Below are 26,464 nucleotides of genomic sequence, written 5' to 3'. Positions count from 1 at the left end.
TTTTTGTCCAGCGTTCGTGAGCGGGATCCATCAACATGGGGGATCGCAACTGGAACGCATTTCCCCCCAGTTCGTCACAGGCGAGGTACCCTCACAACTCTCAAAACCAGCCAGGGGCATCGTACGATGGATTAGACAGTAGGAGTTCCATCTCGGGGCCAAGAAATGACCAGGATTCACGACCGCGAACCGGTGAGATCAGGCGTCGCCCGGTGCCCGGACAGGTCGTCGACCAGCAACAGGCACGCGCCAACGCGATACAATCTGTGGCGGAGATTGTTCGCCAGGGGCCTCGTCATCATCCTCCTCCGCCTGCTAGTCTATGGCCCGCTCATGATGGACCCATTAGTCGAGCGCCCTCGGCCTTTGGTTCGCTGTCCGTCTTTGAAGAGCCGCAGGAGGAGTTGTTGATTGATCTGTCGGCGAGCGACACGGAGGGTCCCAGGGTGAGTTTGAAAAAGTCCCCAGACAAGATGAAAGACAAAATGGGCTTGACTTAGACCAGCGGAAACATGATATTGACTTATGGAGCAGCATGTTCGCCCATCGCATCCCGATCGCGCTCCCCCCGTGCGCGACTATCGAACACAACCCAATCCCGTCGAGCGGTGCGAACCCTACTCTCCAGGAAAGGAAGAACGTTCTGCTAATATGGGAGATATACAGCGATCAAGAAGTGGCCTTGCGTCTAGCGCAGGAATTCAGCCTTCTCGACATTGACGATCCAAGCGACTTACCGTACGTGTCCTACATCTCCCGTCCGTGATTGCATAACAAGGCTAACCAAGACTGATAACCTGCAGAGCCGTCTTCCGTGAACAAATGGAAGCCGTACAAGGGCGCCATTCACAGAGATCCGCGACGCGCAACGCCCTCTTATCCCTCGGACCCGAAGAGCAAGACAACCAGTCCAGCTCCGAATCGCCCGACGAAGAACGCTGCGACTGTGAAGCGCTGCCCGCGTACGGCGGACAATGCTTCTTCTGCTACCCCTGCAACTGCATCTTCTGCCCCGACTGCTGGCCGCGGTCGCCACCGCATCGCAAAACGCCGGTGCGCGGGGGAATCCCGCACGAAAAGACGGATCCCAAACTGGCGCGGATTATAGAACAGACACTGGAGACAGATGTCGATGAAAAGACGCAGTCGTATCTGCATATGAGGGATGAGGATTCGGCGTGGTTCGGTACTGTGTGGGACGATAGTGACCTGTTGTTCCAGGACTATGGGAGATACGCCAACCTGATGGCGCAGATGTCCGGGCGCAAGAGACAGGTGCGATATCCGGGTTTGGTATCGTTTGTGGGTCAGACGGGAGCGGGAAAGAGTACATTGATCAAGCTTCTCATCGAAGTGAGTATAGTGTCTTTCTGTCGAGTTGGGGATCCGCTGTCTTCTAACATGCGATGTATGTGTGCCAGCTGCGCCTAAGTACCGAGCAGAACTCTGAGGTCCCCGTCGTCGGATCCGTCAAGAACCAGGACCTGCCGACCTCTGGAGATGTCCATCTGTATTCGGACCCCGTCTCATCGGATACCGATGCCCCGATCCTGTACGCCGACTGTGAGGGCCTGGACGGTGGGGAGCGCGAGCCCATGGGCGTCAAGTCCCGCAAGGTGAAGAAGCACCTCCAGACTTACAACATGCCACAGGAAGTGAAGGTCCGTCAGAATGCGTCCGAGCGCGACTTGCTTTGGGCAATCAATGAGAAGACCCAGAGCCGGGAGTATATCGTGCGGAACCTGTATCCCCGCCTGCTATATACATTCTCTGATACCATCGTGTTTGTCACGATGAATCCGCGGTAGGACACGGTATTGATGGATTGTATTGACCACGCAAACTGACTGATTTGACGCAGAGTTATCGAGAATGTCATCGACCAACTGATCGACTGGGCGGCCGCCGCGCTCGAAAAGTCGTCGAACCAGCCTGTTCTGCCACACGCCATCATCATCCTCAATGCCGCTGAGAACAACACAGATCCTCGTCTGTGGGACGTCGACGCATCGACTGAGCATCTAATGGAAGCGACTAAAGAAGCAATCGACAGAAACCACAACCTCCGTGCGGTAGGTAACAGCCTCCCCAACCCACGACCAGCATACTAACCCTATATAGCGAGCTGCGTTCTGGGCACCCAAGCAACGACGCATAACCTCCGTTCGCGATCTGCTCCTATCCTACTACTCGACGATCCGGGTCGTCCGCGTACCAAAGAAAGGACGCCCCAATCTGATCGACCAGCAGATCGAGCGACTCTACGTGGAGATCAAGACGGCGTGTAAGCGGTCTCGTCGGGTTAAATCCCAGGTGCGCAACATCGTCCCTACTTTTCACATAGCCCCATTTAACGGCAATACAGTGGAGAATGCTTCTCAATTCGGACGAGTTGCAGCCATATCTGCAATACGCGTTTGACCATTTCTCTCGCGAACTCGACCTGCCGTTTGACTTTGTGGAGGCGTCGTTTGCAAACAGCCCCATCCCATCGGATTTCGGTGGAAACATCCTCAAGCTGGCAAGGGATATACTAGAAGTGTGGAAGGACCGAATTGATGGACCCACTATATTCAAGGAGTTGAGCTATCTAGTGGCGTCCTGCGTGATGCTGGACTCGGCTCGCCGCAGAACCTTAGGTTAGTGGTACTCATACACAGATATTAGGCCCCTGTATACTGACGCTCGCAATACTAGGTCCCGCGGAAAGCGTTTTCAAAGAATACCTCGAGTACTTTGACGACACACTCGACGATTTCTGCGACCACCACTGGCCCTGCGAATACCGCAGCGCCGAAGGCCGGTGCGTCAACGTGCGCAGCGGGCACCAAGCAAAAGGTCACCAGCTGAAAGACGGACGCGTGCTCGCCGTGCAAGAGTACCAATCGTCCTTCACAGCCGACGCCTTCCGTCAGACCTTCCGATCTATGATCTTCAAGAACCTGACAGCCCTGCTGATGAAGCTCGTCGCCGCAACAGGGCGGTCCGCTGATCGCGAAATGCAAGAAGCGGCCGTCATTCACCGCGATATGGTGCTGAAGAACTTTTATCGTCATCTAGGAGGGCCGTCTATGTTTATCAGCCATACAGCTTGCTATGCGTGTCTTGTCGAGCCGCCGGAGCATGCGTTGCCGTGTGGTCATGTTCTCTGTACGCTGTGTGTGCGTGCGTTCGGGACGAGTCTGGGGAAGCATGCTGTGGAGATTGCGGCTTGTCCGTTGCATTTCGAGGAGACGTGAGCACTCCCTTCTCCATCTTTCTTTCTTCTTTCACTTCATTTGCCAGAATCAGTGGTTAACTATAAGTACAGAGAAGGACACTGTCCGCCCGGATGGCCCATATTCATCAAGCCGCCACAAGCAGGGACACGGATACTGAGTCTGGACGGAGGAGGCATCCGGGGAATCGTGGAGCTAACGATCCTTCAGCAAATCGAGAGGGAGCTGGGCGTCGGCCTCTACATCCAGGACTTCTTCGATCTCATCGTGGGGACAAGCACGGGCGGCATCATCGCGCTCGGCTTGGGCGCAGCGGGATATTCCGTGGAAGATTGCACGCGGTCGTTCCGGTCTCTATGCACCAAGGCTTTCACGAAACGAAGAGGCATCGGCATCCCGGGATGGGAGTGGTTGATCTCCGCATCCAACCACAGCAAGTACGAAACGCGACCGCTGGAGGCTGCGCTGCAAAGTTTCTACGGAGAAGATCGTCTTTTCGGCGGCTCCCGCCATGATCTCCAGCCTACGTCGCTGAGGCGATTGACCAAAGTGGCCGTGACGGCGACAACGACCGCTGCATCGGTCGTCGTCCTGGCCAACTACAATCGACGCAGCCCCCGGGTTACTCGTCGTACCGATTCAACCGCTCCGAGAAGCCCGACAGCGAGATGAAGATTTGGGAAGCGGCCCGCGCAACGTCCGCCGCGCCGCGCGTCTTCAAGCCTTTCTTCCACGGCCCCTCGGGACAGAGCTACCAAGACGGTGCCATCTACCACAACAACCCCGTCGAGGTCGCCGTCGGCGAGCAGCGGCATATCTGGCCGGAGGCGCTGGAAACACACCCCGACATTGTCCTCTCCGTAGGCACAGGATACAACCCCAAATCAGAAAACCGGGAGCCCAACCAGCCGTCCAGACCAGCCTCGCGAGGTGTCATCTCGCACGTCAGATCACTGACCAGGATCGGCATCGACCACATTCACAACAGCCTCGACTGCGAGCGCACATGGAAGACCTTTCTCGAGAAGAGCCCGCCACCACCGCAATTCACAGACCGCTACATCCGCGTGAACCTCGCCCTCGACGGGGACCCTCCGCACCTGGACGACGTCCGCCAGCTCAACAACCTCAGCGAGATGGCGCGGTTCCGCTTCACCAAGGAGCGCGACACCGTCCGCTCGATCGCTGACCGGCTCATCGCCTCGTCGTTCTACTTCGAGCCGCTCGCCCCGCCCAACACGGTCGAAAACCCCGACGGCTCCTTCACCCTCAAGGGGAACATCCTCAGCCGGTTCCCCAACAACTCGGAGCAGATCCTCTACCTGGGCCAGGCGTTCAAGCAACGCTCCAGCAGCATGTTCAACCTCGGCCACCGCGACCATGAGCCTTACTTCCTGATTCGCGAGAAGCGCCGCGAGCGAGACGCCCAGATGTACCTCGTCAAGCACAAGACCATCTCCGACATGATGCAGCATGGGACCTTCTCCATGAACAAAGTCGAAGTCCGCCTGACGCAGAGAATGGCCGAAACGGAAATCCTCTTCTGCCCGGAAGGTGACCGCAGCCATCCGACCTATTACCCCATTAGCGGGTTCCCGCGCTGTCTCCTCGATGAGGAAGTAGCCTGTATGTCTCCCAACTCCTCCCCAAACCCTTTCTCCACCCAGGTATCAACAAAACCAAATACAGAGAAAGAAACTAACAGACATGACAGCCCCCTCCAAAGCAAAATTCACCCCCCGCCTCACCCGCTCCCGCTCCTCCTACCAAAGCCGACCCCGCGACGCATGGCGCAAAACCTCCCAAGACGAAGACATCTCCTCATCCAACCCGATCGACCAATTCACAGACCAAGCCTACGTCTACCCGGGCGACACGCTAGGCGTGTACGACCCAGACTCCCATCGTCGGTATGCCGGTGACGGCGAATTGCGAGTCCCGGGCGATCGCAGCAACACGCCTTCGGCGTTTGCGCTGAGTCCTAGCCCGCCTTATCGGGTTATGGATAGTCCTGCGGCTTTGGTGCCGAGATCTTTTATGCAGCAGGAGTACCAGCAGCTGACGCAGGGGTCGGATGCGGAGGCTGATGATATAGTGTATGAGTTGGCGGATACGTCTGTTTATGTTCCGCCTGTTGAGTTGCCGACGCCGTTTAATCGGATTGGGTTGGCTGTGACGAGGGATGATGATGAACAGAGATAATGGTTGAATGTGGTGTTTTGATTAAAATTCTAATATTTTTTTGGTGCCTTGTGATGTATGGATCATAGTGAAGGAGTGAAATGTATGTCGGAAAATATATGCCATTATGACCCCATGCCGAGATGATATCAATAACAGAACCCGAAACCCTCGCTAATCTACACATTGAGTATGTACAACCAAAATGCGACCGAACCAAAACAGACCGGAAAGGAAGAGGAAAAAATGAAGTCATCAAGCATCACGCCATAACCGGCACCCCAATCACCCAATCCCCCACAACAGCCGGTTTCTCATCATAAACCTGGACATTAGTCCTAGCAGGATAGAAGTCCACAATGCCCCCATCCTTAATGACCCCCGTACGGTCGAGCACCGTCCTCGCACGCACATACGGATCCAGCGTCCAGTAATTATCATGCATCTTCATAATCGCCAGCTCGCGCGGCTCTACCCACCCGTAGCTCTCGGGGTCCGCAATCCACTCCGCCGTCACGGCGAACAGTTCCTCGCCCAGCGCCCGGCGCTCAGCGAAGATAGAATCGCGCGTGGCTGTATCGTGCAGCCGGTCGTCTTCGCACGGTAGCGGCTCCTGGTAGCGGTATTCCCAGTTTTCGCGGCCTCCGAGCTCGCGGATGATTTGGGAGGGGGGCACCATTCGCTCGAGGTCTCTAGGGCCGTCGATGAAGTAGACTTTGGCGGCTACGACGGGGTCGAGGATGGCTTGGATCAGTTTCCATAATCCTATTGCACAATGTTAGTTAGGAGGTGGGGATTGGGTGTGGTGGTGTTGGTTGGACGAACCGCTGAAGAACCATGGCGCTTTGTAGAAGATTATGGCGCCTAGGGACTCTGGGTAATTGTCTTGGAAGCATTCGATGATAAACTTGACTGCGGGGAAGTCCTGGCCACTTGTTAGTATGTCGTATAAGTAGAGAAGCAAGGGAATGACCTACCCAACTCGTCAAGCTAAACGACGTAAGATCGAACAGGATCGTCTATAACCACAAATTAGCCTCGACACCACATATACATCGTGTTTTACCAAGGCGTCACATACCATAGTCTCCACAGGCGCCACCTGCAGGTAACGCACCGTCTCAATACAATGCACAATATAATCCCTCAAGCTCTTCAATGCCTTCTCAGACGGGGTATGCGCGCGCGCCCTAATCACACAAATCGGACGGCCATGCCGATCCGCGCCATGGAAGAAACCCTTCCCCGAGCGGAGCTGCATCATGAAGTTCTCTCCGTCTCTCTTCTCCACACTGTCCTCCTCCTGCCGCGACCTGTCCAGATGATACTTCTCGCCCTTGCACAGCACCTCCTCGTCGATGCGGTACTCGTTTATGCGCCAGTGCAGCGCCGACACGAACTTGATCCACGCGCGCGGCACGTTCCACTTCTCGGTGCGAAGGAACCGCAGTAGCTGTGCGTCGGGGTGTTCTTGTTTTAGTGCCCGTAGGTATGCCGTTTGTAATCGGTCTCCGGAGATCTTGGTGAGCAGTGTATAGGCGGCTTTGAGGTCTGATGGGGTGGCGCCGAGGGTTTTGAGCGTGGGGAGGAACATGGGCGGGACGGGGGAGGGAGGGCTGTCGTCGTCTGTTGTCTGGGTGCTGCTATGTCGGTTTAGGGAGAAGAACGCCCGTCGGGGTGATTTTGTAGTGGCGGTGGTGTTGGTGTCGTTTGATGAGAGAGATTCCCTGCGTGTGTGTTCCGGCGTCCTACGGCTGCTGCTGTGGTCCCATAATTGTATGAGAGTCCCCCAGAACTGGCGCAGTCTCTCTTCCTGCCAGGGTTCGAGATTCCCCACGTAGCCGGTGACACTTTCCGCTGACATTGCCATATTGGTTCATGCAGGGTTTGTGTGATATACATAGAACGGAAAGAAGAAGAGAGGGGGGAACTAAATAAAAAATAAAAAAGTAGAACCAAAAGTCTGGTTCGGGAGGGAAAGAAAGCTTAAAAGCCATGCGATCAAGAGTGTCAGAGCACGCCGGCTTTTTTCAGCTGAACCTGCGCCACTGCCCACTGGATTGATTCGGAGTGGACCATATCTGCGGGGTTAGCGTAGGAAGAGGGGTAGACTTGCAGGTTGATGGAGCTATACTCGACTCAGTAGTAGGCGAACCGGAGATCATCAGGGGGCAGACCCTAGTCTTGGCATGCCCGTCGGGAACACGACAATGCTACGTGCCCCACGCTTGGGCCAGGGATGGGATTCGTCATCGTGGCCGAGGAAGGGCGAGTGAATTGAGGCATTGGTGGATTAAGTGGAGGGTGAGATAGGGCTAGGGGCGGCACGTGCATCCATCCCCTACACGTGAAGGGAACTTCGTCTCTCGATGGTTTCGAGTTGATTTGCTTTACTTTCAGGATAAATCAATATCAGTAACCTCGGCTGTCGACACCCCCCGGGACCATATTCCGGGTCACTATAAACAGCGATATCACCATGCTGGCGGAATGTGAGACAAAATAAAGTACCTAGTTCAGCTCACAAGACTATTGAATTGCCACAAATTACAGCTGCAAATTAATCTATCCATTGTGTCCGATGGTTCCTGGGCATAGAGATCCATTATATTGCCCCTAACTACCCGACAGGATCCTCCCCACTCATTAATAGTCGCGATCGATCCTTTCGACTAGCCTAGAGCCTCGTATCCACTCTGACTCGGAGATAGACGGGCTTCCACTGTCTGTCATCGATTTGATTGGGATCCGCGATGAATACGTACCGTAATTGGTTCCGCTGCTTAGCTTTGCCTGCATCATGAGATTGTATCGTGAGAATATGACAGGTTCTAGTGGCCGAAACTGATCATAGGGAGTCATCTGAACGAAGAGCTCAGATGATAACATAAATACAGGACAAATGAGAGTGTAGATCGTCCATGTGGCCGTACAGGTTGCTGGGACAGGAATACATACATCGTCTTGTGGCTTCACAGTCTTTTGCTGCCTAGTCGAAGAAGACTGTCTTAAATGTGTTACTACCTTGAAGCTCTTTCAGTCGGTACCACTCTCCTAGCTGTACCATACAGAGTGGTTGAGGTACTTTCATGTGGTATCTCGGTACTCAAACTTGTAGATACTGACTATGAACGCCCACTTGCAATCGTCCAATTATATCGGCTTCTACTATATCTACGCTACATGGTCTAGGCATGCCAATATCAGTCAGCCGCCATGACTCGATCATAACTCAAGAAGTAGACACGAAAGAGTTATCCTATGAGCGCTGGACAATAGTGCTGGCCGTTAGCTGCCATCTACTATCCTTCTTGACTGAGTCTTTTCCTCAACCAGGTTAGGAGTCATTTTGGATTGCGTGTATAGAGACTCGGTTATATGCTAAGAGTTCCGACCGTGTCCATATACTCTTATTACTCCAATTCCCGATGCTGGCATATTTGCAAGAGAACAGCTGGCTAGCTGAAATGCGACCCTCTAGGTTATATGTCGCACCAGCCCAGTACTAAATACAAAGCTAAACACTATTTTCCGATAGAGATCAACCTATATATTGAATCCAGCGACTAAGCCAGATGAATGGTCAGCATAGCGGGGGCTGAACCTACAGGATCCGTCCCACATAGTGAAAGCTATATATATAAGCTGACTGCGATGATGATCGTTTGAGGCAGGAGCCCAGCATTTGGGAAAACTACTATACCCCGATATTAGAGTTCAGGGCCAACTCACATTTATATTGCTCTGCGCATCATCTTTCCACATGCAGTTCATGTTTCTTCCTTTCTCCGCCCCATGCAGTCGAGTTCAAAACATGACCAATAAGCCACGTCACTCTTCAACTGAATTTATAAAAACAGCATAGCCCCTATCTGGATTGAGTCATGGAGACTGATCTGCGTATACGAGCGATGTCAGCCAGGGGGGCGAGAAGTGATCCTCAGGGCCACGTTGCACGCCAGACGGCTGTAATCTTGGCTGATGGGGGTCTGAGAGCCGTGAAATCAACTTATTTCCCCAAAACAATAGAGATTTAGTCCCATTTTAGGTGGTTCTGTCATGCCTCGTATTTCTGACATCCCCACAGCTGTGTCAGTGTTCCAGGGAACCGGCGCTGGAAATGAACGGTTGTATGCGTGTGATATTCATTGTCTTGCTAGTCAAAAGACAGGCTCTGCATTGTGCTCTGGGGCAGGTGTGGGGACTGCACCGCTTGACATCCAATGGGATCGTCTCTCAACAGAGCTAATCTAGGTGGGAATAGCGTCAAAATCAGCCAGATGCTGATAAAGTGACAGACAACCCTTTGAGTTTCTGGCAATTTCTCTTGTCTATCGAGCTTCTAACTTGAGAGACCGTATTTAGATAATTTGTGTGTGTCTTTACAGTCATGTTTTTGAGACTGTGACCTCACGCAGCCCGATAGCCATATCTTGATAGGGCTTGTTTTCAATTAAATTAGCTCAAGTATCATGAGTCGCGGTCGCACTGTATATAGGCCCACTGTATATTGGGTCTTTTTCACCACCCACTCTTTGAGACCCCAGGACAAATCATCCATTGATGGCTTCTCGGTCTTTCATGCTGCTTGAACATCCCTGGATAACCTCCTGAAAGACATCATATCCACCATCCGCCAAGAACGGCCCGTCGGGTATAAGGCTAGTAAAGTCCGCATTTCACATGCAAACCACTCGGTTCGACGGATTCACCGATCCCGTCGAGCCCTCATTCATGGGGAACTTGAAGGAACTCCTCCTGCCAACGGATCCCGGTCCGCGGGTCTGAAGCGGTATCATGGAGATATCAAAAGGATGTATATCTGCTGTTCTCAGGCTCCAGGCTCCCGTATGTGAACCAGACAACCCCTTAGTATTCTAATGCCCCGCTCGCGGCAGTACAACTAATCCGCCCAATTGGAACAAAATGACAAACACGAAGAACACCACCAGAAATCGAATTATATATGATTTTTGGGACTATCAATTTGAGTGGACCGATGAGCATCTTCCACACAGTGAATTCGAACCGTTGACTCGGACCTGTGACACTCTCGCGGATGAGTGCAGCGAGGTGTTGGATAAGATCATCGCGGACTCTGATGACAGTGGCACACCCTTGAGGGCAGACCGATATGCGCTGTTGCGAGACCACCACGAGAGCCATCCAGCGCTCGATGAGCTCTGGACGCAGATCAACACGGTTCCGGAATGGGTAGATTGGGACCAGATCCACCGGGGTCAGGACATATTCTGGCGGCATCTCGTACCGATCACGAACGTGGTATGTATCCTCTGAGCTGTGAATAGGACTGGACTGATAGTGGAATCGCTGTTAGCTATCATTCCAGAGTCTACTAGGTGGCATGTATGTATACTGCACCGGAAACTATGCGATGATGTTTATCCTGACAAATATTCAGGGGAGCAATCCGCGTAGGAGAGACTCTATCCCGAACTGGCGGGTTTAGCTTACACGTCGTGCGACGTCGATTGCTGGAGACAGCCCAGCACACGCTTCAAGTGCACCGTCTAACAGACGGGATGAACCCCGGGGGCGAAGGACAGATAGCCTCCGTCCGAGTGCGACTGCTGCACTCCGCCGTTCGGCGCCGGATCATGAGCCTCGTCAAGGAAGACCCAAGCTACTACGACGTCGAGAAGTTTGGTCTTCCCATTAACGACTTGGACTCCTTTGCCACGATCAATACCTTCAGCGGCACAGTGGTCTGGCTGGGCCTGCCTCGTCAAGGGATTCACCTAAGCGATCAGGAGATCGAGGACTACATCGCGCTGTGGCGTCTAGTAGGGCACTACATGGGCGCGCCGACAGGATTCTTTGAAACAGCCGCCAGGGGAAAGATTGTGTCCGAATCGATGATTATCCACGAGTTTGCCCCCGCAGATACGGGGCGCGTTCTGGCGAGAAACATTGCCCTAGGGCTGGAAAACACGGCGCCCCTGTACGCTTCCAAGGGATACATCGATGCCTTGACCAGGCTATTCAACGGGGACCGACTCGCCGATGAGCTTCACGTCCCTCGCACAAATTGGTATTACCGCCTCCTTATGTGGGGATACTGCTTTTGGGTCAAGACGCAAGCCAAGACGGTTACCAAGGTGCCTTTCATTGACCGGTTTTTGATTGAGGTGGGCATCCCTTCCTTTTTATTTTTGCTTCACCAATCCCACGGAACATACTATTCTGACCATTTCCCCTGCGTTCACAGACCCGACGTAAGGTAGCCTGGAATCATCTTCTCGCCGAAGGTACCGGCCTTGGAAAGCAAACGCTATTCGAATTCAAATACGTGCCGGCTTTGAACCGTCTGACGCGTCCTGGGGAGCAAAAGAGTTACATATTCAAGCGACCGGGTATAGAATTTCTGTCGTATTTGGGCCTCTTCTCTGCATTTGCGAGTGCAGCCACTGTTTGCATTGGCGTTTCTCTTGTAGCTGCGAGACTGTTTCCTCAGAGTCGGGTCGTCGCAGCGACCCTTGCCAGGAGCTTACGGGGTCGTTTGGCTCTTCTTCTGAGGAATATATGTCCTTCATAGCGGTGGTATTCATTGCCTGAGGACCACATACTGAATAACGACAATCTACATAATCCGTGCTTGACCTTTCTCCCCCCTGTTTTTAGGTCTGAGGAAGTGTGTATTGTCGCTCGAGTGACCTGAATATGTTGCATGATATTCCAGTCGCTCACTTCCTACACAAAACACATCTCACTTACTACTACACCGTTTGAGACGCCGATATGCGCAATAATGTACCACGAAGCACCGTATTTACCAGAGATTCCAACTTATATACCGACAACGCCAATAAGGAAAGAGTTGCTGCGCGTTCCATGCCAGATATTTCACTACGTATATCGGACCCAAGTTATACGCTGTGACCTGGCCTACAATCACATACGTGCGCATGAGCTTCACAGGCATAGAGAAACACTTCCCTAGTTTCCTACCCCCCCCCCCCCCCCCCCCAAGCTAGCTAAGCACAGGCTCCTTCGCAGATCCGAAGTCAGTGTTCCCTTTTCACAGGGTTATCAACATGGAAGTTAGCCGACTCGGCGAGAATACTCGGCGGCCACGATTTGAGATCAGGCCTGGTCGCCCAGACTCTATAATCATCTCTGGAAACCGCCATTCTCAGTTAGCCATTTCTGTCTTTATTGTCGCACGCGGTATAGAATTAGCATGAACATACCCGCCATCAATTCCATGTCTGTGCTTTCCAGGAATAGTCACGCAGCTCTGCTGGGTAGGGTCCACGCCCAAGTCCAGGAGGGTGTGTTGCGCGGGGTCTGTAGTGTAGTGGGTTAGCCAGAGGCTTATCTCGTGGCCGTCGGATCTGTAGATGGATTGTCGTTAGCTTTTGGCGGCTGAAGGTGATACGTGATGGGCAACGCACGGTTGCACATCTTCCCAGCAGACTTTCCAGTCTTCCTTGAGGTTGATTTTGTCGCCGATTTTGGGGGTGGTAATTCTCATATCGTGTTTGTTCGTACGTATGATGCTCGATGTATACTCGATTGGGTGGAGGCTGTGAAGAAACGGATAATGCTAGGTAGAATGGCTTGATCTGTTATTACTGTTGTCATTGTGCGGCGAATGGTATTTTTATATATGGAAATCCTCTTTCATCGGACGTGATTTCTAGCAAAATCGTACTCTCAGAATATACTCAACATTATATGCCAGCATGCAAAGCTGACAATCAATCAGTCATTTGCAGATGCAGAAAGCTTCGCTATTGGTGTCCCACCCAAACATGTTGCAAATCGGTCTAGTAAGACCGGGGAATGTTACACCAGATCTGTCAAACTCCCACGCCACCACAGAAAAGGACCCACAATGCCATAGAATGGGCATTGTATGGAGTTTCTATTTTACGTCATGGTCTGAAAGGGATGTCAGACGCGCGAGGATTGATCGAAATATGCTGTAGGTGTAGGTGTAGACAAGCGTGTATCGGATTGGGTCAATGATGTATCGCAGTCACTGTGTTCCCAGTCCAATGGCGATTGATGTAGGATTCCGGAAGCTGGAGCTGCGGATGGAGTATTTGGAGCTTCCGAGTGTTCGAATCATGTCTTGAATGATCGTTTGATGATGCTGCTGTACTATGTCGGCATCATGTGAAGCTATCCCGGCATCTAACAATGGTCATGTTCAACATCTTGCTCGATCGGAGACTGTCCAATTCGCACAGCGAACTCCCGGTCGCGACCTATGTCCGATGCATCATCACTAATGTGTCTGACATTTGGAAACGCCAGTCTATTCTCGCTTCAAGTACGCGACCGGAGGAAATGGACTGACGAGACCGTGCTTCTTAATACACGCTCCAAGTCCATACGGTCTCTATATCAGGCAGCAGCGGAAGTCTACATAGAACAGCATACACAAAATCCGAATAGATGGACCATATGGACCATGGTATTGGGCGCGTTAGCTATGAACAACCCAATTCACGTGGTCTTCTTGCCCTATCTGCAGAATACTGTCAGCCTCGGTTCGGAATGGTCCGATCGCATTTCTCCGCAGCAGATCTTGTCAACGCTCGTGTCTGATCTTCGATTGTAAAACGCCCGTGCCCATAAGGTGACAGTGTGGCTTGTGAGCTGGGATGAACCTCTGATCATCATCCTCTGCTAAAGTAATTTCCGTGTTCTCGCCGAGTGGTGTGTTTTGCGAAGCACTGCAACCACTCCCGGTAGTCCGGCTCTTCTTTATATTAGAAATTCTGCATAACTATGATAATGCAGCACATTTGCAGCTGCGTAAACCCTGTCAGCAAGGGTGGAGACGTTGCGATAGAGTTTAGCACCGGAATGGAATGCACAGGGGTAGATGCCTTCGCTTAGAGATGCGTGCGTCGTAATCATGCGGATACAGATCCTTGACGGGGAGGGTAATAAGCATTATACTTGGCCTTTTTACTATTTCGCAAGGATGCATTACCATAGACCATAGTCTACGGCCTGATGGCGAGACAACAGCCCAAAACATCCGTCCCCGGTGGCCGTGGCCAGATGACAGAGTCCGGGCGTGGCTGTTCCGTCTTGCCGTTCTACTCGGTAAATTGTGGCAGCCAAGCGACCCTGCAAATAACTCCATCGGGCAATAGGGGAGACGGGCGGTACCGGTGAGAGGTTGACTTGCGGGGACATGAATCAGCGCTTCCACAGCTCTAAGCCTATCCTGGATTCAAGCGGCACCTCGCGTGCAGATCGCTTTCATTGACGCACGGTATGGTTGGTGGAGAGTCCCAAGCGATGAATCAACCCGTGCTCCACCCGTCGAGGGAAGGGGAGTCCAACGCCCAACATTAACCAAGGCACACCTGGCATAAAAAAAATCTCGTTTAAATTATGCCCGCGGAAGACAGTATCCGTGCACCCCGGTTACAAACCTGGTGTTTAATTTGCGTCGCGTGGTGGAGAAAATGCGATTCCTGCCGAGCAGAACTTTATTACCGACTGTGATAAGGGGAGCCGACGCAATATAAAGGACCGTCCTTTCCCTGCCCCACGTTTTCCGTAAATCTCGCGTTGGGGTAGCTATCACCGACTGACAGCCGATCACCATGCTTCGTGAGCTCGAACCCTACGCGACAGGTCTGGGACCCTATGGGTTGGCGGGAGTGCTGCTCCTGTCCACCTTGGTTTTGTTGCTGGCACCGTCGTACGGTTCGCGACTTCCCCTCGTCAATGGGAAGAAACGCTTCGAATTCCAAAGTACCAATGCGAAAAGGCGTTTTGTGCAAAATGCACAGAATCTGATCCAGGCGGGACTGGCGAAGGTACGTGAATAGTTGAAGGCGCGACGCCGACGTACAGGAAGCCGACTGGCATGAAGGGCATTTGAGATGCCTGTGACAGTGAAGAGTAAACTAAGACGTGTCAACTAGGCCAGCGCATTCCGCATCATCACCGAGAACGGTGAAAAGACAGTTCTGTCGCCAAAATACGCCCCTGAACTTCGCAGCCACCATGCGCTGAACTTCGGTTTGAGCGTAGCTGAAGAATTCCACTCGACACTCCCGGGTTTCGAGCCCTTTGCCGAGGGAACTTCCGTCGAATCGATTCTGCAGGATGCTATTCGGACGAAACTGACGCAGAGTCTCGGTGAGTAGTCGAATGTTGTGCATTTCGATGATCATCCACGGCTAACATTCATGTAGGCAATGTCACGGAGCCACTTTCGTCGGAGACGGCGCTTGCTCTTAGTACCGTCTTGACCGACAGCCCTGGTTTGTTCCGTCCGTCCTTGCGGTAGACGATCTGTCAATTAATTGAACGTCCCAGACTGGCACGAAGTCAACCTGAAGGGCACTATCCTGCGAATTGTGGCCCAGCTCTCCTCCAAAGTCTTCCTAGGCGACAGGATCTGTCGCGATCCCGCCTGGCTCCGCATCACGGTCACCTACACGGTCAACTCGTTCCTCGCCGCCCAGGACCTCCGTATGTGGCCCAAGCCCCTTCGACGTTTCGCGAACTGGTTCCTCCCGTCTTGCCGTAAAATCCGGGAGCAGCTCAAGGAAGCCAAGGATATCATCACGCCAGTCATCGAAGAACGTCGCGCCGCCAAAGAAGCCGCCCTCAAGGAAGGCCGGGAGCCTGAACGCTACGTCGACGCCATGCAGTGGATGGAAGAATCCGCCAAGGGCCGTCCCTACAACCCGACTCTCGCGCAGATCTCGTTCTCCGTCGCTGCCATTCACACCACGTCCGACCTGCTCACTCAAGTCCTTTTCGACATCGCCGGCAAGGATGACCTGGTTAACGAGATGCGCGACGAAGTCATCAAAGTGATTCAGGAAGAGGGATGGAAGAAGGCGACTCTGTACAAGCTTCGACTCATGGACAGCGTGCTGAAGGAAACCCAGCGGGTGAAGCCCATCGCTATTGGTAAAATGACCTAGTCCCACCCCGGAATCCCATAACTTAACCCTAACGCGAATAAAACAGCCTCCATGCGCCGTCTTGTCCAAGAGAAAGTCACTCTCTCCGACGGAACCGTCCTCCCCAAAGGCTCACACATCCTCGTCTCCACCAACAGCATGTGGGACGAGAGCGTATACCCCAACGCCGAGACCTACGACCCCTACCGATTCCTGCGCCTGCGCGAAGTCCCCGGCCACGAGACCTCCGCCCAGTGCGTGTCTCCGTCCCCGGACCACATGGCGTTCGGATATGGCAAGCACGCTTGCCCCGGTCGGTTCTTCGCTATCAATGAGGTTAAGATCGCGCTGTGCCATATCCTTCTGAAGTATGAGTTTAAGCTCGCTGAGGGATGTAAGGTGATGCCGATGAAGAATGGCATCTCACTCAATTCGGATCCGAGGGCGAAAGTTGCTTTCCGGCGACGGAAGGAGGAGTTGGTTATATAGGGTGTTAGTATGGGAGTATAGTATATATTGTGCGACGAAGTTTACGGGACTCGACATGCTTGATGAAATTCTCTAGATTGATTGACTAGGGGTAAATGTGGGGTTCGAGAAGTAGGTGTATATCTGCAATACGCTTTTTCAAACTTTGCTTGGTATCAGGTGAAGTGTACCGCTCTCCTCCTGTAAACAAGCAGTCAGGGCGTGGTAAAACAAGGCACTTCTACTAGTTAGACTTACTTTCCGGAGTCTAGAACGTGTATATATCTACTGTGGAAAATGGCAATCCAAACATTTGATTCCTATGACTATTATGAAAATCCTTCTGGCAATCCTGTAACAAACCATGAAACATCAATAACTCCTTACGCCCGTTTCGATACCAAACCATGGTGCCCTTCGAAAGGTGGAATGACTACCAAGATGGCAGTAGGCGAGTACATGGTCCCAATGGAAGCCTACGCCCGTTCCGACAACAAAGCCTGACGCTCTTCGTAGGGTGGAATGATCGCCAAGATAGCAGCAGATGAGTACATTGTATCAATAGAAGCCTCGTTCCCATACGCGATGTAGCTGAGCGCCATTTCGCGATGAGCGGGCTCATTGACCCAAGTAACACCTGCTACGTAGTTGGAGGACCAGTCGGACATGACATTTTCCTTATTGTACTCTGTTAGCTATCAAGTTATAGTGGAAAGAATACTGAGATAGACAAACCATGGTCATGCCGTACTCCTGCGAGAGACTTGTGGCGCGATAGGGATGGCGCCCCGTGCCGATTATTTCCCTGACCGCCGCGTACGGATCCCCCTCGCGGAGAGGATAACCACAGGCTCGGGCGTAATGCCCTAGACGGTCCATCCCCTTGACTCGACGAGATACAAGTAGTACTTTCCACTGTCGCGCGACGTCTTGGTACTCCTCTTCGGACATAGGGAGAGGGATGTCTTCAAACAACGGCAGGTTTTTGCGTTTTTTGACTGTATCTATCAAGGCATCATAATACCGGGACTCGTGAATGGGGTCAATGTCGAGAATAGGCAGAACATCCACGTCCATCCCGAGAGATCTGAAGATGGAGTACAGGATAATGTCAGAGCCTTTCAGGGCACTGGGTAACTGTGTCTTGGCGACTGCTGATGTGTGTGGATAGGCATGGGAACAGTAGAAACCTATAACTCCGCCTGTAACGCAATCGTCAGCTTTTTTCGAGTTATGATGTGATTACCTGTTGTTGCATGGTACCTTCTTTCATAAAATCGGGTTGTTGGACGAGACTTCGTAGAAATCTATACGGTGCCAGTGTTTCTGGACTGATCACATTGTTATTTGGTGATGCATTACCATCTCTAGATGCTTCGGTCGCATAAAGATTGTATGTCAATGTTATGCGCTCTCCCTCGGTGATCTGCTTGATCTCGTGCTCGCAGTCAGTGTAGAAAGCCGCCCACTGAATGGAAGAGGAACTCCGGGAGCTCCAATCGAAGTCGACTTCTCGGTTGTTATGCTGGACAGACAATTGCCCACCCTTGAACGAAGATGGGAGACAAACGACAAGGGATGCAATTTGATTTTCCGCACGGGGTGTGTCGACGTGTTTCTGAAAGATTCCCGATGGGCCAGAATAGACCTTGAAGGCACTAGCATTAGCAACATAAACAAGGGTATAGAGGAAAGGCAGGGTAATACATTCAACTTGTAAAGCTCCCATGTGAGCTTACGACAGTGCACCAAGTCCTTGACATTGATGCCAACGTTGGGGAGGAGGACCTTCTCCACACTCTCGATGATGCCAAAGTCAGCGGGATGGAAATTTGTGAGAAACTGTGTGGGATCAAGCTTTCCTGCATTGCGATACGCAGGTTCGAGAACATCTTCCTGCCCTCTACCAAATGATGCAGGCTCACAGTCTGCGACAAGACGTCGAAGCCTCTCGGGACTTCTCTCAGGGGTAGCATCATCAAGGGGGAGGATGAGTCGTCGGTCTCCCATCGGCTGCTCCCTAGCCCACCATACTATCTGCACTGGCGGGGACGCAGAGAGCGACGTGGAAGTGCCAATTTGTATCTCGCCTCCACATACGAAAGATGTCGAAGCCGCTTCCCCCTGGAATGAGTCCCGTAACTGGCGGCATGTCTCTTCCAATGAACCTCCTTGCAAGGAAGACGATTCAGGTTTGTCTGTCTGGAGATAATTATCCAGCTGTCGGATCCGACTCGACAAGAGCACATCTTGCATGGTCTGAATAAATTCTTTGTCTTTCTTCTCGGGTGGTGTGGTTCTTGATAGCATTGACATATGCTGCAACAGGACCTTCCATCTGCCTTTCAGATGTCTCAAGACCCTCCCATTGGCCAAAAGATTACCTTCCTGCTCTGGATAGTGAATATGTAAGTTGTTGAAGTTAGTGCGCAGCTCCTGAACCATCACCTCCAACTTTTGCGCCTCTTCGCCCTCGAATGAGTTGAAATCTGGGAGGTCGGGCCCCTGGAAGCCGGGGACCGGCTTTCGTATTTCACATAGGCGTCGCAGGAAACAGTCAACACAGGCGTCAACTTTACATTCCTGTCCATTCATCCGGAGTTAGCAGAAAGTTCTTCAGTGCTACTGATCATCCATTGTTTACCTTTGTCATCCACCGAGTCACGTATTTGTATATAGTTTCGATTTGCTTCGCAGCATGTGCACGTTCCTGAGAGGGTGAGTCGAGATCTGCTACACCCTGAAAGCTCCGACTTACGCTTTCGGTATCCATGTTGGAGGTTGATTTGGGAAGGTGAGATACTAAGATCACTGCTCAAATGGTTGTGAAAGATCTTGTAGTCTTTTCAATTTGTGGTTAGCTAGCTCTAATAATAGTATTGGCCGAAAGAAGAGTAATGAGGATGGAGAGAGTAGCCTACTTGGTTGACTTGATAAAAGCTCAGTGTACCCCCACCAAGACGAGCAGACAAGCATACAACTGATGGCGATACAAGAAGAAATAGAGGATTGCAGGGGAAAAACAGCGATATAAATAACTTCATAGAAAACAGCATCACGTGCTCAAATACCAGGCAGCAATATCCTTTGTGTGACTTTCCTGATCTGGCTTCCAGGCATCACTGGGCCAGTAGCCCTAAAGTGATTGCTTCATGCAATGTCTAGATTGTTTGCTGTATTCACTTCCATGGTGACAGGGGACTGAAACCAGGGTATATCCAATATCATATAAGCAGATACCTTCTGTCTCTCACAATCCCATGCATCACTGCTATGATATCTAGTAATTCCCTGAATATTTACATATAAGTGTCGGTTTTTCTAAGCTGTTACAGCGCCGCAGGAACTTATTATCAGAAGCAAAATCGTTGCCACTTTCAATTTTCGGGTAGTATCAAATACGTTATGGCCTTCAAATTCCAAAAAATTGCATGTGTGAATGTCCTCACACTGTGCCATCAGTACTTTGTTCTGTCTCAGTTGGATCTTCACTATCTTTTCTGTCCGGTCTGCAAACAATTGCCAACATATCAGTATCACCGCTAGCTTTCAGAGTAATCTTGACATACCTATGACTCCTACCCTCCGAGTTCTGGATGGAAAAGATTCCACAAGTAGTGGCAATTAAAATAACAGACAATATGGCGACTGTGATAAATCCCTTCTGGTACTGCGGTGCATCTACCTGTTGCCACACTACCTGCGGTAGCCAGGCTTGGAACACGTAGGCCATTTCATTCATGGAGCCAATGACGAGGGCGCGTTCTTCATTGTCTTCGGAGCATATTTCCTGAGCCCATCTATTCAAACCGTTATTAGCTCACACATCATTATAAAGAGGGTGATAATTGTCTATCAGTGACAGAGAAACTGGAGTCACTCACGCCATGAGCAGCCCGCTGATACCGGAACCCGCCCCGCAGAGGATATAGCACGCCCAGCGCCAACCTTCGGGGATATCCCACACAGCGAGAGACACGTAGCATATTATGTTTATACTCTGCTCTTGATTAGCTCTAGGTTTGAGTTTGCGATAATAATCGAACAAAAGGGGATCCCTACTGCGCCGAATATTATCGGAGGCCAGCGTTTTCCGTTAAGGACGGAGTCAGAGGTCCCTTTCATAGCACGCTTAGTATGTTTTCTGTCGACGTATGGGGAATACGATGGAGCATACAGGCGTATATGAGCGTTGTGACCACCTGAACAGCGTTGGTAGTGGTTGGGTAGGCGTTGATTTGGGCGATGGTGTATTTTGGGTCCTTCGACGATTTGAGGTATCTGGGCCCGTTGTTTAAACCCTGTCTTCTAACACATTTGTATTTCACAAACTTACTGCTGAAAGACTGGCTGGCTTCCGGTGCCTGAATTGTTGAATGCTCTGTTTTAGTTAATACCCCACGTTATTTATGATATATGCATATGAGCGTAACTCACATATACGCTATAGTCAAAAGATAAATATGCCACGAGGAGAATATCTTCTTGAACTTTTTCTTTGTGAAAGGTTGACGATTTTTTCGGCCTTCAAGCTCCATTCGTTTCTGGGCAAGCTCAACTTCCTATCCCTCTCATTAGTTGACATTCCAATATAGCTGGCACTAGAACCAACGTACCCGCTCGCTAAGATACCACGGACTCGAGATCTCCGGCACGTCAGGGAGGATAAAGAATCCACTGAGTGCTATTGGCAAAGAAATGATGCCGTCAACCACGAAAAGCCTGCAGAAACATGTTAGTATGCCCGATCCTGTAAGAATGAAATCGAATGCACTTCCCACTGCCAGCCTCGAAACCCACCGCGCCCTTCTAGGTTGTACACTGCGGCCATGAGATATCCTGAAAACATGGCTGCAATGCCGCTACTCGTGTGGAATATGCACGAGCGTTTCGCTAGTTCGTCCTTGCGATACCAGGAGCCAATTATGTATTGCATCCCGGGGTAGAATGTGCTTTCGGCGAGACCTATCTCTGTTAATTGCTTTCATAACCCAGAGTTGATATTGAGCGAAGCATACCAACGAAGAATCGCAAAACGTAAAATTGAGTGGCCGTGTTGCATCGCGAGAGCGAGAACGTGAGCACCGTCCACAGCAACTAGGGCTTCTCAGTATTGGGTTTCGTTGGATAAGCAAGAAGAGACATACCTCCATGGCGGGAATCCAATACCGTGGTCGAATTCGCGTCAAAAGCAAATTGCTGGGAATTTCTCCAATGACATATCCCACCGTCCAGCATGCTTGCATGTAGTTCAGCTCATTCCCGTATAGTCCCAGATCTTCTTTCCTATTTGACATTAGAGCGTACACAGTGTTGTGCTATTTTATCCGAGGTATACTTACATTCCCGAAACGAATGCATTGTTGATATTGACCTGGTCAAGGTATTTGATGAAATAACCTGCTGGCGTCAGCAAAGAGAAAGTCTTTCTAGCTCACGAAGATAAAATAGCTACCCAGTGATGCAAATGTTAGAATCGCCGTGTCCAATTTAAACAGCAGTCGTCGCTCTTCTGGCGACTTATCAAAAGTATCCCAAATATAGCTGACCCATCTCCGCTTTGGCGCTCCCTGAATGGCCCCGGGGGACGGCTCAATGGCACGCTCGTTAACATTTGCTACAGTGGGTGCCATAGTCGTTGTCATACAAGTAGTTTCGCATTTGCAAAAGAAAAGTGTGGAATATCTACATAATATTTACAACTCAAATAGCCGTGAATCTGAGTGAAGTAATGGTCGATAGTCCAGGCTCTCTCCCTTGCTTCCTCCCCACCTCCACCCCAGACCAATATTCCTCATTATAGTGGAGCTTGCGCAATTTGAACTCTGCAAGCCGTCAATCTTGTTGATAGCCATCGTGGTCCGGCCTCTTGGTGCTTTTGTGCCGTTAGAGCGCTAGGTTAGTGGCTCTACAAGACACCATTCCGCCATAATATCTCGCCATATAGATCCTGCATGATGTGCCTCGCGACCATAGCTAGCGATTCTCAAATTATAACTTTACTTGCTATGGTGCACAAAACGTCATTACTACGGTATATTGTGCTACTGGAAACCACTATATGCGAGCAATGTGCCATATTCAGCTTATAAACATATCCTAGGCTTTGCGCCATATGACCACTATCTTTCATTCTTTAACAGGGCGATTCTATGATTTGCCTTGCAGTATCTTTACATGCTCCTTATATGCTTTCTGTGCCTGGAACCAATGCCTTGTATGCCCTTGGATCAGGGGAAGACGGAAAGCAGATCGACCATTGTTCACCCACTCCACAAGTTCTCTGACGTAGACGTCCTCAACATCTTTCAGCGAGTGAAATTGCTTCCCAGCGCCCAGCCGCTTCAACTTTGCTAGGTATTCCGTACGCATGGTCCTTGTGGTTGGAAGACTTGCGATGCCAGAATATACAGCTGCAACTGCCATAGCCTGAAACTCAAATAACGTGAATGTCGCTGTATAATAAGGAATCCCAACAAAGGCTAGCGTGGGGTCCTGGATGTAGAAAATGTCTTTGTGCAGGTTATGTACCTGATTCCCGTCTGTGACCAGAACCTTCTCGTCTGCCTCGTCTGCCGATATATTATCATTGTGGTATTCGGGAAGAAACGGCACGGTCATGTGGTATCCTGTGCAAAATATTATAGCGTCGATGTCACGCAATGTCTGTCCTGCTTGCAAATGTGCTATTAGAGGAGAGACATCGTCGTTTGAGCTACTGTCGAGCCCCACTACCTCACTAACTCTAGATGCGTTTCGAGGTAGTATGCTAGATGGGGGGTCGAATTTCCCGTTGCGGGTGCTTTGGTAGACTGTTTTCGCTACGGAGCCGAGCTCGCGGGCTATATCGACAGAGGAGACGCCTCCGCCTATTAGAAGAACGGTCTATTTCCATGATCAGCTAACCTTTCAACGCATAGAAATAGCGTTTAGAACGTACCTTGTTTTTGTAATCCCTGGGCGTCCTATATTCTTTCGAGTGTGTGATCCGAGATGGATGGGTCGCTTTGGTGGTAGCTAGCCCAGGTATATCAGGCACGCGGGGAGCATGATAGTGGCCCGAAGCAACTATCACCGCCTCGAAATACTGACTCTCGCGTCAGAATAGATTCACGTAGATCACAGAGCAGATCTTACAGATGTCTTCTCTCGCTCGCTCCCCGCGTCCCGTGCCGCACCACGTCGGGTAACCCAAGAGACACGCCAGACAGGCCCGACTTTGCAGACACGGGTCACCTTCGCCCCATAGATAGTGACTTCCTCCGAGCCACCCGTTTCCGCGGTGTCTTGAATGTATTCTTTGATGACCTGATGGCTGACAAAGTCGGGAGTGCCTGGAGGCCACGCGTTAAACGTGAGGCGCAGCAACGGGGTTGGAACATTGTTCTTCAATCCCTCATAGCACGCACTGCTTCAGTTAACTCGGAACCCGAGAGCCGATCAAATATCCTTACCCTGGCGGCGCGTGTTCAAGCAAGACTGCGGCCTCGTCGGTCCCATGCACTGTCTGTTCGCCCTTTGATGGCTTGACGGCAGGATAGTGAGGGTCGTGCGGCTTGCGTTTATCGTATAGCCTGCCATGGCAATCAGTAGCGATTCTATCATAGGAGATGAGGCACATACCAAACACCACCCGCAGCTTGGTTTCGTTCAAACACAGTGACCTCTAAACCTGCTGAGAGTAGATGCGCGGCCGTAACGACCCCACTGATTCCTGCGCCTATCACGGCAACACGGCGGATTTGATGACGAGTCATGGGGTGATTGTTCTTTGCTGTTTGAAAACCTTATAATTCCAAACCCAAGCTCACGTTTTAACATCTACACACATGTTGGAAGTCATTAGTATTATGAGAATTGCGCCACTACACAGCTTGCGTTATGTTGCATGGCGGTGGTGTAATTGGCACTAGCGTGTTAGCTGACTTTGGGGCAGCATACTCAGGCCTCTCAGCAAGTTCGCGGTTATCTCGTAAGTTTGAAAACTCGAAGTCTAGAATGAAGACTACTGTCAGAAACCCTGCTTGTACTCCTGATTTGGCCGTCCATTATAAATCGCATCGCGATGCGCCATCAAATCCCTGCATGATGATATAGCAGCATTCCTCATGACAGGCCTTGAGTCATATGGTATGCATGTAGATAAGAGGTAATGAGGGGAAGGTATGGAAAAATAGTGAGTACAGTGGATGAAGATTCAATGCGCCATGCGGTGTTGTGATGATGTGATTGATCCATGACCTGGAAGCGGGGGTGTGCCATGGATACTATTACTATCGATCACCAAGTACTTATAGAGATGGAATGGGCGATATAAGATCACTTAGCCTTGCGATAACTGCCACGTCGTCTAGTCCCACGCAGTGGAGCTCATTATCCCAGGACTTTCTTAATTTCAGAATCAAATAAAAAAAGAAGAATATGGCGCCAGCTCCAATCGACCCCCGGTTCGTCGATGTTGCAGAGCCCAGGAAAGATACCTTGGGTCTCCCAGCACCAACTCGCAAACGGCTCGAGAAGGCCGGGATAGATCTCTCAGAAGGATACCCGTATCGACCATCCCGGCCTCTTTACTTGGACGATGTTTACAGCATCAGGGACTACGATCGTCCTTACGTAGACCCAGCAACTCGTGCCGACCCTCAGAAGAAGGCTTTATTTTCGGCTGCGGAGAAAGTAGTCGATCTCACAAAGCATATCGGGACAGAGATAATCGGTCTTCAACTGAAGGATTTGAATGACAAGCAACGCGATGAGCTTGGTTTGCTTATTGCCGAGCGCAGTGTTGTGTTCTTCCGTGACCAGGATATCACACCACAACAACAGAAGGAGCTCGGCGAATGGTTCGGAGAAATTGAAGTTCATGTACGGTTTTCTTTCCCTCTCATCGGTACGCGTGCTGAGCTACTATAGCCTCAAGTACCCCAGGTGCCTGGTGTCACTGGAGTCACCGTTATTTGGCCTGAGCTTCAGGCGACGGAAATGCCTGCCAATTTCCGTCGTCCAGGAGGATCGTCCCGCTGGCATACAGACCTAGTGCACGAGCGCCAGCCAGCTGGGGTTACCCATCTCCACAACGACACGGTGCCAAACACTGGGGGAGACACCCTTTGGGCAAGTGGGTACGCCGCCTACGAGAAGCTCTCGCCAGCCTTTCGCAAGATAATCGATGGAAAGACGGCAATTTATCGCTCTGCGCATCCATATCTCGATCGTGACCACCCTGAGCGGGGCCCTAGACATGTGGAGCGCGAGCACCCCCTTGTCCGTGTTCACCCTGGCACGGGATGGAAAGCCTTGTGGGTAAATAGAGCCATGACCGATAGAATTGTCGGTCTTGACAAGGCGGAGAGCGATGTCATACTGGGATACCTCTGCGATGTGTACGAGAAAAACGTGGATATTCAGGTGCGATTCAAGTGGTCGCCAGGAACGAGTGCCCTTTGGGATAATAGGTCGGTCTCTATTGATCCCTTTTTATTCGCGGAGCATTCCCACTGACACCCTTACAGGATCACCATCCACAACGCAAGTTGGGATTATGAAGGTAGTGAGCCCAGACATGGGACTAGGGTTACAGCGTTGGCCGAGAAGCCTTTCTTTGATCCTAGTGCGCCCACCCGAAGGGAAGGGCTGGGATTGCTTGGGCCCGACGAGCTAAAGGAGCTGAAATCCAGTAACAGTTAA

General features: G+C 51.2%; 9 protein-coding genes across 9 annotated transcripts; 4 read left to right on the top strand and 5 right to left on the bottom strand.

The window, feature by feature from the left end:
- Positions 1–35: 35 nt before the first annotated feature.
- Positions 36–5,474, top strand: P168DRAFT_329858 (patatin-like phospholipase family protein; the record flags this gene model as incomplete). Its single annotated transcript, XM_024841522.1, has 12 exons — positions 36–446; positions 535–608; positions 667–738; positions 804–1,353; positions 1,422–1,804; positions 1,862–2,072; positions 2,122–2,313; positions 2,366–2,639; positions 2,698–3,235; positions 3,311–3,690; positions 3,741–4,844; positions 4,933–5,474. 12 exons carry the CDS (start codon positions 36–38, stop codon positions 5,418–5,420), a joined length of 4,677 nt encoding a protein of 1,558 aa, XP_024689725.1. The 3' UTR covers positions 5,421–5,474.
- A 74-nt stretch (positions 5,475–5,548) lies between these two features.
- P168DRAFT_329857 (CRAL-TRIO domain-containing protein) lies at positions 5,549–7,269 on the bottom strand (the record flags this gene model as incomplete). Its single annotated transcript, XM_024841521.1, has 5 exons — positions 5,549–5,578; positions 5,689–6,164; positions 6,225–6,324; positions 6,377–6,418; positions 6,481–7,269. The coding sequence occupies 5 exons, from the start codon at positions 7,267–7,269 to the stop codon at positions 5,549–5,551; spliced, it is 1,437 nt and encodes a 478-aa protein (XP_024689724.1).
- Positions 7,270–10,325: 3,056 nt separating this feature from the next.
- P168DRAFT_274743 (oxygenase MpaB family protein) lies at positions 10,326–11,955 on the top strand (the record flags this gene model as incomplete). The annotated part of the gene is made up of 4 exons (XM_024835446.1): positions 10,326–10,682; positions 10,738–10,766; positions 10,822–11,548; positions 11,629–11,955. The coding sequence occupies 4 exons, from the start codon at positions 10,326–10,328 to the stop codon at positions 11,953–11,955; spliced, it is 1,440 nt and encodes a 479-aa protein (XP_024689723.1).
- Positions 11,956–12,424: 469 nt separating this feature from the next.
- On the bottom strand, positions 12,425–12,894 carry P168DRAFT_321550 (uncharacterized protein; the record flags this gene model as incomplete). Its single annotated transcript, XM_024840479.1, has 3 exons — positions 12,425–12,536; positions 12,611–12,754; positions 12,815–12,894. 3 exons carry the CDS (start codon positions 12,892–12,894, stop codon positions 12,425–12,427), a joined length of 336 nt encoding a protein of 111 aa, XP_024689722.1.
- A 2,098-nt stretch (positions 12,895–14,992) lies between these two features.
- On the top strand, positions 14,993–16,798 carry P168DRAFT_242823 (cytochrome P450; the record flags this gene model as incomplete). Its single annotated transcript, XM_024833827.1, has 4 exons — positions 14,993–15,208; positions 15,317–15,533; positions 15,714–16,316; positions 16,377–16,798. The coding sequence occupies 4 exons, from the start codon at positions 14,993–14,995 to the stop codon at positions 16,796–16,798; spliced, it is 1,458 nt and encodes a 485-aa protein (XP_024689721.1).
- A 284-nt stretch (positions 16,799–17,082) lies between these two features.
- Positions 17,083–19,758, bottom strand: P168DRAFT_312947 (2OG-Fe(II) oxygenase). Its single transcript, XM_024839613.1, has 7 exons — positions 19,699–19,758; positions 19,536–19,619; positions 19,422–19,487; positions 18,485–19,360; positions 18,041–18,425; positions 17,513–17,979; positions 17,083–17,454 (listed from the first exon to the last, which is right to left on the bottom strand). The coding sequence occupies exons 2-7, from the start codon at positions 19,548–19,550 to the stop codon at positions 17,254–17,256; spliced, it is 2,010 nt and encodes a 669-aa protein (XP_024689720.1). The 5' UTR covers positions 19,551–19,619; positions 19,699–19,758; the 3' UTR covers positions 17,083–17,253.
- A 464-nt stretch (positions 19,759–20,222) lies between these two features.
- P168DRAFT_299451 (putative MFS transporter Liz1/Seo1) lies at positions 20,223–22,410 on the bottom strand (the record flags this gene model as incomplete). The annotated part of the gene is made up of 12 exons (XM_024838343.1): positions 20,223–20,577; positions 20,662–20,777; positions 20,840–20,895; positions 20,955–21,058; positions 21,114–21,158; positions 21,215–21,339; positions 21,394–21,499; positions 21,559–21,748; positions 21,796–21,874; positions 21,925–22,063; positions 22,120–22,177; positions 22,233–22,410. The coding sequence occupies 12 exons, from the start codon at positions 22,408–22,410 to the stop codon at positions 20,223–20,225; spliced, it is 1,551 nt and encodes a 516-aa protein (XP_024689719.1).
- A 491-nt stretch (positions 22,411–22,901) lies between these two features.
- On the bottom strand, positions 22,902–24,602 carry P168DRAFT_329854 (putative FAD dependent oxidoreductase). Its single transcript, XM_024841520.1, has 5 exons — positions 24,401–24,602; positions 24,232–24,351; positions 23,915–24,185; positions 23,718–23,864; positions 22,902–23,662 (listed from the first exon to the last, which is right to left on the bottom strand). The coding sequence occupies exons 1-5, from the start codon at positions 24,532–24,534 to the stop codon at positions 22,928–22,930; spliced, it is 1,407 nt and encodes a 468-aa protein (XP_024689718.1). The 5' UTR covers positions 24,535–24,602; the 3' UTR covers positions 22,902–22,927.
- Positions 24,603–25,198: 596 nt separating this feature from the next.
- P168DRAFT_274736 (TauD/TfdA dioxygenase family protein) lies at positions 25,199–26,464 on the top strand (the record flags this gene model as incomplete). The annotated part of the gene is made up of 3 exons (XM_024835445.1): positions 25,199–25,642; positions 25,691–26,232; positions 26,290–26,464. The coding sequence occupies 3 exons, from the start codon at positions 25,199–25,201 to the stop codon at positions 26,462–26,464; spliced, it is 1,161 nt and encodes a 386-aa protein (XP_024689717.1).

This window comes from Aspergillus campestris (genome assembly GCF_002847485.1).
Source record: "Aspergillus campestris IBT 28561 chromosome Unknown P168scaffold_12, whole genome shotgun sequence".
In the NCBI taxonomy this organism is placed as follows: domain Eukaryota; kingdom Fungi; phylum Ascomycota; class Eurotiomycetes; order Eurotiales; family Aspergillaceae; genus Aspergillus; species Aspergillus campestris.
This window is presented reverse-complemented; position numbering and strand designations above follow the sequence as displayed.

Coding starts and splice junctions, on each gene's coding strand:
- P168DRAFT_312947 (XM_024839613.1), bottom strand. Junction 19,361..19,421: donor TGACTCGGTGGATGACAAAG/GTAAACAATGGA, acceptor ATGAATGGACAG/GAATGTAAAGTTGACGCCTG. Junction 18,426..18,484: donor GGGAGCTTTACAAGTTGAAT/GTATTACCCTGC, acceptor AGTGCCTTCAAG/GTCTATTCTGGCCCATCGGG.
- P168DRAFT_329854 (XM_024841520.1), bottom strand. CDS start 24,534: ATGACTCGTCATCAAATCCGCCGTGTTGCCGTGATAGGCGCAGGAATC. Junction 24,352..24,400: donor CAAGCTGCGGGTGGTGTTTG/GTATGTGCCTCA, acceptor TTGCCATGGCAG/GCTATACGATAAACGCAAGC. Junction 23,865..23,914: donor GCGAGCGAGAGAAGACATCT/GTAAGATCTGCT, acceptor CGCGAGAGTCAG/TATTTCGAGGCGGTGATAGT.